At 52.8% G+C, this 12,346-nt stretch overlaps 1 protein-coding gene across 1 annotated transcript in view; it reads right to left on the bottom strand.

Moving 5' to 3' along the window:
* Nucleotides 1-12,346, bottom strand: part of CCNJL (cyclin J like) — a 46,248-nt gene that overhangs the window by 18,507 nt on the left and 15,395 nt on the right. Inside the window, exon 3 of the mRNA XM_036424599.2 lies at nucleotides 3,258-3,471. Coding sequence (XP_036280492.1) covers nucleotides 3,258-3,471 — 214 coding nt within the window. The remainder of the gene's footprint in view (nucleotides 1-3,257; nucleotides 3,472-12,346) is intronic.

Raw genomic sequence — 12,346 nt, 5'->3', positions numbered from 1 at the left:
ATTCCTTTTATGTGGAACCTGCAGAATAGGCAAATCTGCACGGGCAGATAACAGATGAGTGGTTGCCAGGGATTGGGAAGGAACAGGAAGTGGCTGCCTAATGAGTCCGAGGGTTCCCTTGGGGTAAGGTGACCAGACGTCCCACTTTTGGGGGGACAGTCCCGATTTTTAACAATTTGTCCCGCATCCCGTGGCGTTTTAAAAAAGTCTCAATTTTTGGAAAGAACTTTTAAATTGTTAAAAATCAGGACTGTCTCACCAAAAGCGGGACATCTGGTCACCTCGCTTTGTAATGAGACAGAGGTGACAGGTGCACAACCATATGAATGTACTAAATGCCACAGAACTATACACTCTGAAATGGTTTAAAATGGTGAACTTTATGTTGTGGTCTGAATTTTACATCAATTAATAAAAATAAAGCTCTGAGCTGTGTGGCCTTGGGCAAGTTATTCAGCCTCTCTGAACCTATAGAATGAGGAGATGACACCACGACCACACAGGCTGCTTGTGAGGATTCCATGTGATACGTGTATAAAGTGATTGGCACAGGAGTGGGTATGCAGGTAGGCAACGAAGCAAATTCGCAGGTACTATATATATATATTGATTTCAGAGAGGAAGGAAGAGGGAGGGAGAGAAAGAAACATCGATCAGCTTCCTCCTACATAGGAAGGTCCCTATAGAGGGTTGAGCCCATAACCCCGGCATATGCCCTGGCTAAGGAATCGAACCATGACCTCCTGGTTCATAGGTTGATGCTCAATCACTGAGCCACGCTGGCTAGGCTCAAATGATCCTTTTAAACAACAACAAATAGAGTTGGGAGAGGGGTGCCGTATGAGATGAAAGATTCAAGGAGTCCACTCGACTTATACTATATTTATAGCTAGTCTGTCCTGAATTAAGTAGGGGAAACCCAAACAATGAACTCAGACATGACAACGAGGTGGCTTTGCCACTGATCCACCCTGGAACAACCTATAGGCCGTTTCTCTTCCCACTTCCTCCCGTAGGCCTGTAGATATGGGGACTGGACCATCCCTGCTTTATGGGGCAGATGGGCCTGGGGGAAGGTGAAAAGGTTCCATCTGTGCAAAGGCCCTTGTCTGGAAGCAACTCTCAAAAAACCTGAGAGCTGACAGGTGGGGCAGGAAGAACGGTGGCTCCTCTTATCTATCTGGGAATTATGGGGTATAGAGTTCGCAGAACTTCAAACGCCTTGCGGCAAGGTGACCCCCCCTTGGGGCTCACAGTCGGCCTGGGGAGAGGGCAGGGAGGAGTGAATAGGATTTCAGGCTGTCATGGAAACTTTTCTTCCCTGGGGCCTCTGAGCATATGGCAGGTGTCCTGAAAACTCCCGTCCCGCCGCCCCAGGCTGGCTGCTGCCCTCAGACGTGTGGGTGGGGGCGTCTGCCTCTCTGTCTGCAGGGCCCCCTCCGTCAGCCACGGCCCCAGCTGCACAAAGAAGTCTCCAGTGTGCGCCTCCTGTCCCCGCTCCCCAGACAGTCGCTGGGGGAGAGCCCGAGTGGCCCCATGGAAACCTAAGTCCCCTGCCCCCGGCGGGCCTGGATGCAGCCCACAGATCACAGCCCGCAGCAGGCCAAAGGCCAGGGCGCAGGCTTCTCCGGGCCGCCTGAAATGTGATGCCTCTTCTGCCCTCGGCTGACAGGGATGTCTCCCACCTCTCCTCCCGAGCCCAAAGGGACCTGCATGTGGACGGGGACTCTCAGGCGGCCAGCAGAGCGGGCTCCGCCAGGCTGGCTCCTGTGTGTGACCGGGGAAACCCAGCCAGCCCATGGCAGAGGGGATCGCAAACCCGGAGCTGTGAACCCAGCATGGCTGGAGGGACGATGAACACCTGCAGGGGGAGGTGCCGGTGTGGAAAACAAGACGCAGTTTTTGAAAGGCCTGGGTGCCCGTGCCCACGGGGGTTCGTGGCAGGCTGCCGGGAGCAGGCAGAGCCTCAGGAGAAACCAGGTGCCGTCTTCTTACGGCAACAGCAGGACCCAAGGGAGGGGGATGGCGCGCAGATAATAAAACAGGACAGTAACATAGTGTGGTGGGAACGGTAAAATCGGATTGAATTTTAAGGAGAAAATACTAGGTGTCCAAGGAGTGTCATGACGGCCGCTGGCCACCTCGGGGCATTTTGCTCCTGTCAGCCACCTTTATCTATATTAAGGGCAACCTGGAGAAGTGTGAAAACCCGGCTTTTTCTTTCTTTCTTTTTTTTAATATTTTTTATTGATTTTTTACAGAGAGGAAGGGAGAGGGATAGTCAGAAACATCGGTGAGAGAGAAACATCGATCAGCTGCCTCCTGCACACCCCCTACTGGGGATGTGCCTGTAACCAAGGTACATGCCTTTGACCAGAATTGAACTTGGGACCTTTCAGTCTGCAGGCCGACACTCTATCCCACATGTGTCAAACACAAGGCCCGCGGGCCAAATCCGTCCCGCCAGGCCTTGCAATGTGGCCTGCACCGCGCAGTCATCACTGCACTCCGCTGCGTTTCCATCACAATGACAGTTTATGACTGTTCAGTAAACCATTCGGCCCGCGATTTAGGCTGGATTTTAGATTTTGGCCCCTTCTCTGATTGAGTTCGACACCCCTACTCTATCCACTGAGCCAAACCGGTTAAGGCTGGAAGCCCAGCTTTAAAGAAACCCTTGTTCCGTTATTTCATTTACCCCATACATATATACTACTATGTTTTTGAGGTCTTACTATGTCTCACACTCCTTTCCCTCCCCGAAACTCGCTGTTTAATAAGGAAGTGGTGTTAATTAAAAGTATATGGCCCGGTCCCTGGACTGGTGGCTCAGTTGTTGTTGTAGGTTCAATCCCCCATTGAAACACATATGGAAAGCAACCGATTGATGTCTCTTTCTCACATTGATGTTTCTCTCTCCCCCACCCCTCCTTTCTTTCTTAAATCAATAAAAATCACATTATCCTCGGGTGAGGATAAAAAATGAACTAAAAAAATAATAAAAGATCAAGATGCTAAAATCCTGATCACTGAGCCTGGTACATTACAGATGCTAAAGAAAATGCTGATGATTATTACTAATAACGTTAGCTCCCATTCAGCTGGGATGAGCAGGGGAGCCGTGCCCAGGCCATGGAAGCGAACAAAGATCTGGGAGCACCCAGGCTCATGGAGGAGGAGGAGGAGGAGGAGGAGGAGGAGGAGGAGGAGGAGGAGGAGGAGGAAGCAGCCCAGGGGAAGAAGCGGTTTCCACGTACTTGCGAGCAGGAGGCAGGAGACGGCCACGGCGTACAGCTGCTTGGATGTGGTGATGTTGTAGCGATCTAGGAAGTGGTCCAGCAGGTAGACTGCCAGGTGCCGGGCTGCGGGGCAGAGCTGGCAGTGGCTGCTCAGCAGCGTCAAGATGTCCACAAAGAACCGCCGGCTCTTCAGGAGCGGGGAGTGGGCTCGGAAGGCAGGCAGCTTCAGTTCCTGGAACGGGCAGGGCAGAGGGGTGGTCAGGGCTGCCTCCCGAGAGCCTGGATGTCCCAGAAAGGGGAGAGTACAGCCTGCCTTCCCGCTGGTTAAAGAGCACCCATACCCTCCATACCCTGTTCGCGTTCCTTCGTGTCCCAGGATGGCAGCCCTTCTATTCTAGGAACTCCTGGATGGAGCCCCACCTGCCCTCACGGAGCACAGGTTCAGAAAGTGCCAGGCACCAGTGAGGAGGCAGCCGGCTCCACCCCCAGGGAAAGGATAACTCCTGGAGACACACAGGCCACAACAGAATGTAGGAGACCCACATGGGAATTCAGGTTCTGCTGCTCAACCAAGCTGTGCCCCCCCCCCCCCCCCGGTCACCTGTCTTCACCCCGTTTCCTCCTCAGCAGCTGAGGTTGAAATGAAACATGCATATAAAGCACCCAGCACACAGGAACCTCTCAGGGTCCACGGCTTGGTTCCCTCTGTGGCTGGGATTGTGAGAGACAATTTTTAAAAAATTCAATATACAGCCCTAGCCGGTTTGGCTCAGTGGATAGAGCGTGGGACTGTGGACTGAAGGGTACTGAGTTCAATTCCATTTAAGGGCACATGCCCGGGTTGCGGGCTCAATCCCCAGTGGGAATCCGTGCAGGAGGCAGCCAATCAATGATTCTCTTTCATCACTGATGTGTCTCTCTCTCTCTCTCCTCTGAAACCAAATATATATATATATATATATATATATATATATATATATATATATGAAAAATTCAACATACAACAGTTGTTAAAATAACAGTACAGTCGAAACCGGTTTGGCTCAGTGGTAGAGCGTCGGTCTGCGGACTGAAAGGTCCCAGGTTCGATTCCGGTCAAGGGCATGTACCTGGGTTGCGGGCACATCCCCAGTGGGAGGTGTGCAGGAGGCAGCTGGTCGATGTTTCTCTCTCATCGACGTTTCTGGCTCTCTATCTCTCTCCCTTCCTCTCTGTAAAAAATCAATAAAAATATATTTAAAAAAAAAATAACAGTACAAAGAACTCCCAAATACTCACGTACAAAAAGCCCTGAGCTGTAGACTTTAAAGGGGTACCTTCCATGGTATGTGAATGATATCTCAGTAAAGCTGCTAGGAAAAGGTAAGACGGACACATCACCCACTTGCAGAGTTTATGGCCCAGCAGGAGAGATGGTGAGCTACTAAGACAATGACAGAATGCCACGCTGGTCCACACGAGGAAGGAAAGCTTGGGCCACGGTGAGAACTCCCGCCTTCTCTGAGGACTGGGAGGTCTACCCTGGGAAAGTGAGGCTGGGGTTGAGATGCATGCTGGGATCTCTCCTCTCCTGGCTGTGCCCCCCGAGAGCCTGAGGCCAGGGCACAGCCCTCTCGGCACCCCAGAACTCTGCCAGGGAAAGTGCTCAGAGCCTGAATTCATTAGCTCCTCGCCTTGTGTTTGCATAGGAAGAACCTGAGTTTGAAATGGTCCTGGAACAGCGCTCCCCCGCCTCCTGCCGGCTCTGCTTCACTAGCAACAGACCAGAGACTGGGAGTCTTTCAGTGGATCCTTCTTTTTATTTTCAACCTTTTATTTATTTACTCATTTCTTTTATAAGCATGGAGAGAGGCGTTTATCCCAGCCTAACTTCTTTTTTTTTTTTTTTTTTTTTTTTTTTTTTAAATATATTTTATTGATTTTTCACAGAGAGGAAGAGAGAGGGATAGAGAGTTAGAAACGTCGATGAGAGAGAATCATCGACCAGCTGCCTCCTGCACACCCCCTACTGGGGATGTGCCCGCAACCAAGGTACATGCCCTTGACCGGAATCGAACCTGGGACCTTTCAGTCCGCAGGCCGACGCTCTATCCACTGAGCCAAACCGGTGCTGGCCCAGCCTAACTTCTTATTGATATACGATTTCCAAGCATTTTCTCCCATTCTGTGGGTTGACTTCTTTGGGTATTCTTCATCTTTCAATATTTGATGAATTTATCCAGCAACCTTGAGACTTCAAACTCCCATCACCCTGGTGTGACTGAAACATGGAGAGGTGCCCGATAACTATCGCCGAGGAACTGAAAGGAGGGAGGGGACGGAGGAGGGAGGGAAGCGGGACTGCCGTGCAGTGGTGAGTACCCAGGGCCTGGGCGCACAGAGGAGGGTGTGGCGGTCTGCAGAGAGCAGCAGGTCAGTGGGGACTCCAAGGAAAGAAGATCTACCCAGCCAAGTTTTGGAAGGCCCTCTAGGACTTGACGTGTCGAGGATGCAGGAAGGAAAGAAAGCTCAGCAGGACAAGCAGGCCTGCAAAGCCACACAGGTGTCCCACCTGGGAATCTAGAGCGCTTGGAACAACCAGACAGGTGGGGTATGCCTGCACAAAGCAGGCTAGGAGGTTGGCAGGGTCATCTGTCCTGTCCTGAAGGTAACAGGGAGCCATCGAAGGGTTTAGAGCAGGCGCAGAGTGGCCATGCACGATCTCTTGGCCAGCCTCCTCCTGGATCACGGCCAGACAGCTAGTAGCAGCAGCAGCCGATGTGGGGCTGCAGCTTCTCCCAACAGCAGTCCGCCTCCCCACCTCCACGAGCTTGCAGGCTACTGGTGTGTTTCCTCTAAGCCCCGAAGGCTTTAAGGCTCCAGACAAGCAGCAACCACAATCACAGATTCCTGGGTTTCGTCCCAGCAGCTCCTGGAAATCAGCCGAGTGACCTTCGGCCTGGCTGCACTGCCCTCCTCGAGCAGGCCGAAGCCCCGAAGCATCAGTCCGATATGCAACAAACATCCTGACTCCCCTCCCCACTCAGCTCAGCCGAGCTGAACTCCTTCTGGATTTTCCTTGGTAGCAGCCGGGGGACAGAGCTCAAAGCAACAACACACTGTCCGTCTTCCCTCTGAACGCTTCCCTGGGGAAAGGCTTGAGCAGATTCTCACCGGAAGCCTCTGGTGCACAGAAGCAAGAGCCATGGACCTCTAGAAGGGGCAGCGATGCATGTCAAGGAGGAGTGAGCAAGCAGGGCTTCCTGGAAAGGCTAGTCTCAGGGGTAAGCAGGATTCTGAGAGCCAGACAGCCGCCTAGGACGCTCTTCCTCCCCATTTCTGCTCTTCCCTCAGGTGCTGGTTTAATTATCTTTCTTCCTAAGAGCAGCGTTCTGACCCCTCCTCACTCCCAATTAGGCCCCTTTGTTCTCTCTCTCAGCACGCTGTTCTCCAATGCCAAATATTTACTTAACGTTTCTCTCCCTGCTTACCGCTAGCTCTGGAGACCAGGGGCCATGCCCATGTTGTGCCTACATATCTAGTGTCCAGGATATGCCTGGCACAGAGGCAGGTGCTCTCAAAAAAATGCCCAAATGTTGGCACCAGGGAAAAAGAATAAATAACCATGAAAAGGCACAAAGGAAATGTGTTCCCAAGTGGGAGAAGCCAATCTGAAACGGTTACATCCTCTAGGATCCCAGTTATAGGACGTTCTAGAAAGGATGCAGACAGCAGAAAGGTCAGTGGTCTGAAGCTGGGCGAGGTGGGGGGGGTGGTGAACAGGCAGGGCACAAAGGACTTTTAGGGAGGGAAACTTCTCTGGATGATGCCAAAAGAAGGGTGCATGCCAGCCAACATTTGTGCAGACCCACAGGATGTGCACAGCCCAGAGTGAGCCCTCAGGTAAACTTAGAGACGATGATGTGTCCATGTAGGTTCATCGATTGCAACAAAGGTACCTCTCTGGTGGGGGGATGTTGATAACGGGGGGGGCTCTGCAGGTGTGGGGGCAGGGGGTGTATGGAAAATCCCTGTACCTTCTGCTCAATACTGCTGTGAACCTAGAAACAAAGTCTATTAAAAAAAAAAAAAAGAATACAGGGGCATCCTTCCTGTACCAAATACCCTCCTCCCCAACATATGGGGGGTGGAGGGGCAGCTTGGCAGAGATAGTCGAGACAGGCATTTCCGTGTTGGAATCTCAACTCCACTATTTACTAGCCTGGGCATGTGAATTCCGAGCCCCAGTGTCTTTGCCTGGAAAACGGGGGCCATGCTGCCATAAATGTGAAGTTATTTGGAAGCACTCGGCAAGCATTAGCGGCCTTTCCCTCAAGCTGGGCAATGAGACCTCAGGTAAGTTGAGTTTTCTGCCTCTCGCAGGCTCTCGGAGGAACCTGCTTTGTCTGGTGGGACCACCCTTTCTCCCTGGAGGTGCACAGCGGGGCCCGGGGACCCCCGCAGGCAGGGAACCCTGCCTCTCCCCTCCGCAGCGCTCCCAAGCCGGAGGGAGTAGGAGCTGCGAGCCTCGGTTCTTCCAGGCTCTCAGAGGAGGGCGATGCTTTGGCACATGGACAGCCACGTGGGACGCCAGCACGCTGGTCCTGTTTTGTTGGAGCGTCCAGCTGGCTCCCTCCCTAACCCAATTAGGGGGGAAGGCATTCATTACAAGGGCTTTGCTCTAGGCAGCCGCCTTCCCCTCAAAGCACTCTTGACCCGAGTCAGCTGGAGGGCCAAGGCAGCCGGGCGCACGAAGCAGCCCCTTCTGCTGAGCAGCCTGGATTCCGGAAACAAAAGAGCAGCCTGCTCGCCCGCCCGGATCAGGCAGGCACTTGGCAGGCACTCAGCAGCCAGCGGGCGGGAAGGGGGCAGGAACCAGCCAGGCAAGGTGACCTTCCTCTCAGCAGGGCCAGGGTCAGCTTCAGTGTGGCCAGCATGAGGCTGCGGGGCGGGCACAGATGAAGAGGGGTGGAGGGGTGGGGGGGTGGATGGGCCGAGGTCTCCTGACTCCTTCCCAGGCTTCAGGCCTTTATCACCGGAGTCACACCGGAGAGAGCATGTGCTCCCAGGTGAGCAGATGACCCTGATGGAGTTCAGGGGTGGGAGTGGCTGGGGGGAGATTCATCTTTTGTGATAGCAGCCGTCTATTTCGTTTTTTAAAAATAATAACAGGGTAGAAAAATTATTGGATACACACTGGAATGTTAGCATCGGTTATCTCAGAGCACTGGGGCCTCGTGTGATTTTTTTTACTCTCATGCTTTTCAACACTGTCTGGATTTTTAAAAAAAAAAAATATTCACTGTAGTATGGGAGGGAGGGAGGGGGGCAAAAAAAAATCCATAAAATATATTTAAAAAAAATATTCACTGTATAACCACTTTATTATGTCAATGACTGTGCTTCCAGTTTGAAAGGAAAAATGGAGAGAGAGAGGGACTAGATATGCACGCACGGTAGTAAGGCCAAACTCAGAATGTATCCGAGATTCCCTGCAAGCCCACGTCACCCCTCCCACAAAGTTAACCCTGGGAGGGGAACCGCCCCACTGCGCGAAGCATCCATCCTAAACACCCATCCGTCAGACCCACAAGACTCGGTTCCGCCCGGAAATACGGGAGTCTTTTTCTTTTTACGAATTACAATATAAATGATGTGTTCAGCTGGCAGATTTTCAAAAGTAGCAAATAACAACCATCACTTCTGTCCCCTCACGCAGAGAGAAGGACTGTCACATGTTATGTGGATTCTTCAGATGCTTCTCTGGGCAAACAGGACGGGCTCGCAATGTACAAGGAAGGGGAGGGACACAGGGGAACGACGTTTCAACAGCTGCCTCGCGCTTCACCGTCCGGCTGTGCCATGATTTCACCAGACCCCCATTCTGGACACCTGGGCTGTCTCTCTTCCTTTGGGTCTCTGTTCGGGCCGCTCATCAGCACCCATATCGCCCCAGAGCCAGCAGTTCATGATGACCAAAGTGTCTTCCTGTTTATTAACTGTTCTTTCCACTCCCCCCAGAATGTGACCTCCACTTCTCTCTCCTGGTCCTGGCTGTACCCCCGGAACCAGCACAGTTAGGGCTACTGACTGACGACTACCTATGAAATGGAGTATTTTGTGGGAGGAACACAGGTGTGACCTGAGTATACACCACCAGGGGGGATCCTCCCTCTGCCTGTGGCCCGCTATGCCCTCTTCCCCTCCCCCCTACCCAGCTGTCTCTCACCCAGCCCTGCAGCCTTCCCCAGGGTAACCCACAGGGTGGGGAAAACTGGCCCCATGAAAGGGAAACCAGAGGAGCTGTTCTGGGGGAAAGGAAGGTGATGGGAGTCAAGACAGGCTAGAGTCCTTCCAGAACCACTCTTCTTGCCCTGGCCAGTTGCTCAGTAGTTAGAGCACCAGCCTCTGAACGGAAGGGCCACGGATGAAATTCCTGGCCAAGGGCATGTACCTCGGTTGCAGGTTCGATCCCTGGCCCCTGTTGGAGCATGTGTAGGAGGCAACCAATCGATGTGTCTCACGTCAACGTTCCCCCCTCCTCTTTCCCTCCCTTCTACTCTCTCTAAACATCAATGGAATAAATATCCTCAGGTGAAGATTAAAAAAACAAAAATAAAAATAAAGCACTCTTCTTGCTGCCCAAGATCTCTCTCTCTCTCGCTGGGAGGTCCAGAGCAGAAAGAGGATGGTCTGGGAGGAACAGCCAAGGACGGGTGAATCACGACCCACACGAAACCCCAAAGCCAGCTACAGACAGAGGGGGAGGGGCCTCCTGGAGGGCTTCCGAGGATACCACTGCCCCCCTCCCTGCCGTGTGGACCTTGGCAGAGGTGGCCAACACTCCACACCTGTGCTGGGCTCATTGTGGCTGGGAGTATTGGCCAGGCCAGCCCAAGTACAGATCAAAAGACCCGAGCCCACAGCCAGGACTGCTGGGCAGAGACCCCGGCCTGTCACTGTTGTAGGACAGAAGGGGGGGAATTCAGCGTGTGCTCTTCACACACAGGCTCTGCTTTGACCCAGGAAACTGAGACACAGAAGTGCAACAGCCATGGTCACATTGCAAGTCGGTGGCAAATCCTGAACTTGGACTTCAGAGGAGCTGGCCAGGCCTGGGGTGTGACAGCCATTCCATAAACGGTGCAAGGCGCACAGCGGAGCCGAGCTGCTCTCCCACCCCAGCCATAGAGAGAAAACCACCGTGCCCTCCTTCTCGGTGCATCCCACCACCGCCACAGCCACGCTCATCCTTCACTGCTGCCCGCTGCGGCCTCCCAAGGGAGGCTGGGCCTCCAGGCACCCGGCCAGCTAGCTGCTTGGGAAACAGCTCCAGGGCTGAGTCTGCCTGAGAACAAAGAGTAGCAAGTCGTGAAGCAACACCACAGGTAACCAAGGTGACCAACAGGAAGTGGAGACTTGCAAATTGAAAGGGAAAAAGAGAGGGGAGGGGGCAGGTGGGTTCCCCAGAGGCCACGGGAGTACACACCTCAGACCTGGGAGTCCCTGCAAGGCCGGAGGATCACTCCCCCCCCCCCCCCCTTCCCCTCTGTGCCCATTGCTTCATAAACCCGGGGAACATTTCCAGTAAAGAATCAACATCTCTGGGGTACACTATTTCAACACGAAGTAAAAAATGCCAGTGACATCCCCTTCTGCTGACGTCCGGCCTGAAGCTTCCTCTAAGCAGAGAGAGAGAAAGGTCGCCCCAAGCCACCAACCACATCTCTCTCACCAGCCCCCTGAACTCAGCAAAGGGAAGGGGGCCCGGCTCCAGACACACCTCATTCCCAGGAGCCAGAGCCTCTGCCAGGCATTCAACTGTGCCCAAAGACACGTGTGCCCACCCCATCGGGAGTCCCCCTCCCACCCATGCCACTGTGCCCCCACAATGCCTCCGTGGACAACACACGGCCTTTTTGCAACCCTCCCCACCCAAGTTCATCACTTCAGCGATGTCCTAATATGACCACATCCGCACAGCTTCTCTGCTGGGCCTGCCCCTCGTTCTCTCACGCCCCCTTTCTCCTCCCCGTTGTTATCTAGGGCAGGGGTCACCCTTCCAGGCTGGTTCCCTTGGATCTTTCCTCCTTTCCTTCCCGGTCATCCTTCCTAAGTTGTGGCCTCGAAAGCTGTTTATCCCACACATTTGACTCCCATCCCCAATGTCCAGATTCCCTCTGATGTTGCCTCCCCGGGCACCTTGATGCTACCATGCACCCCAACCAGGTGAGTACAGGAACCACCACCACCATCCACTAATCACTCCAGCTGGGATTCTGTTCCCCTGGGGATCCAGGGTCCAGGCTTTCTTTAACTGTAGTCAGTTGACCTCAGGCACTGGAGTCTCCTGGGAATTTATGGGAAAATGGAAGCTTCCGCCGAAACGGGTTTGGCTCAGTGGAAACGGGTTTGGCTCAGTGGATAGAGCGTCGGCCTGAGGACTGAAAGGTCCCGGGTTCGATTCCGGTCAAGGGCATGTACCTTGGTTGCAGGCACAGTAGGGAGTGTGCAGGAGGCAGCTGATCAATGTTTCTCTCTCATCGATGTTTCTAGCTCTCGCTCCCTCTCCCTTCTTCTCTGTAAAAAAATTAATAAAATATATATTTTTAAATATATTTTATTGACTTTTTACAGAGAGGAAGAGAGAGGGATAAAATATATATTTTAAAATATGTTTTATTGACTTTTTAAAGAGAGGAAGAGAGAGGGATAGAGAGCTAGAAACATCGATGAGAGAGAATCATCGATCAGCTGCCTCCAGCACACCCCCTACTGGGGATGTGCCCGCAACCAAGGCACGTGCCCTTGACGGGAATCAAACCCGGGACCCTTCAGTCCTCAGGCCGACGCTCTATCCACTGAGCCAAACCGGTTAGGGCAATAAAATATATTTTAAAAAAGAAAATGGAAGCTTCCCTCTACCCCCCTATTAAATTGGACAGTGCCCCCCCCACAAAAAAAAACTCACGTCTTCCCAGGACCTCAGAATATCACCTTATTTAGAAATAGGATCATCACAGATACAATAGGGTTGAAATGAGGTCCTAAACCAATGACTGATGTCCCTATACAAAGGGAAAACAGATGCAGACATTCAGAGGAAAGACAAAGCAAAGACAGACACA

The sequence above is a fragment of the Pipistrellus kuhlii genome, unplaced genomic scaffold (assembly GCF_014108245.1).
Source record: "Pipistrellus kuhlii isolate mPipKuh1 unplaced genomic scaffold, mPipKuh1.p scaffold_m20_p_8, whole genome shotgun sequence".
Lineage (NCBI taxonomy): Eukaryota > Metazoa > Chordata > Mammalia > Chiroptera > Vespertilionidae > Pipistrellus > Pipistrellus kuhlii.
This window is presented reverse-complemented; position numbering and strand designations above follow the sequence as displayed.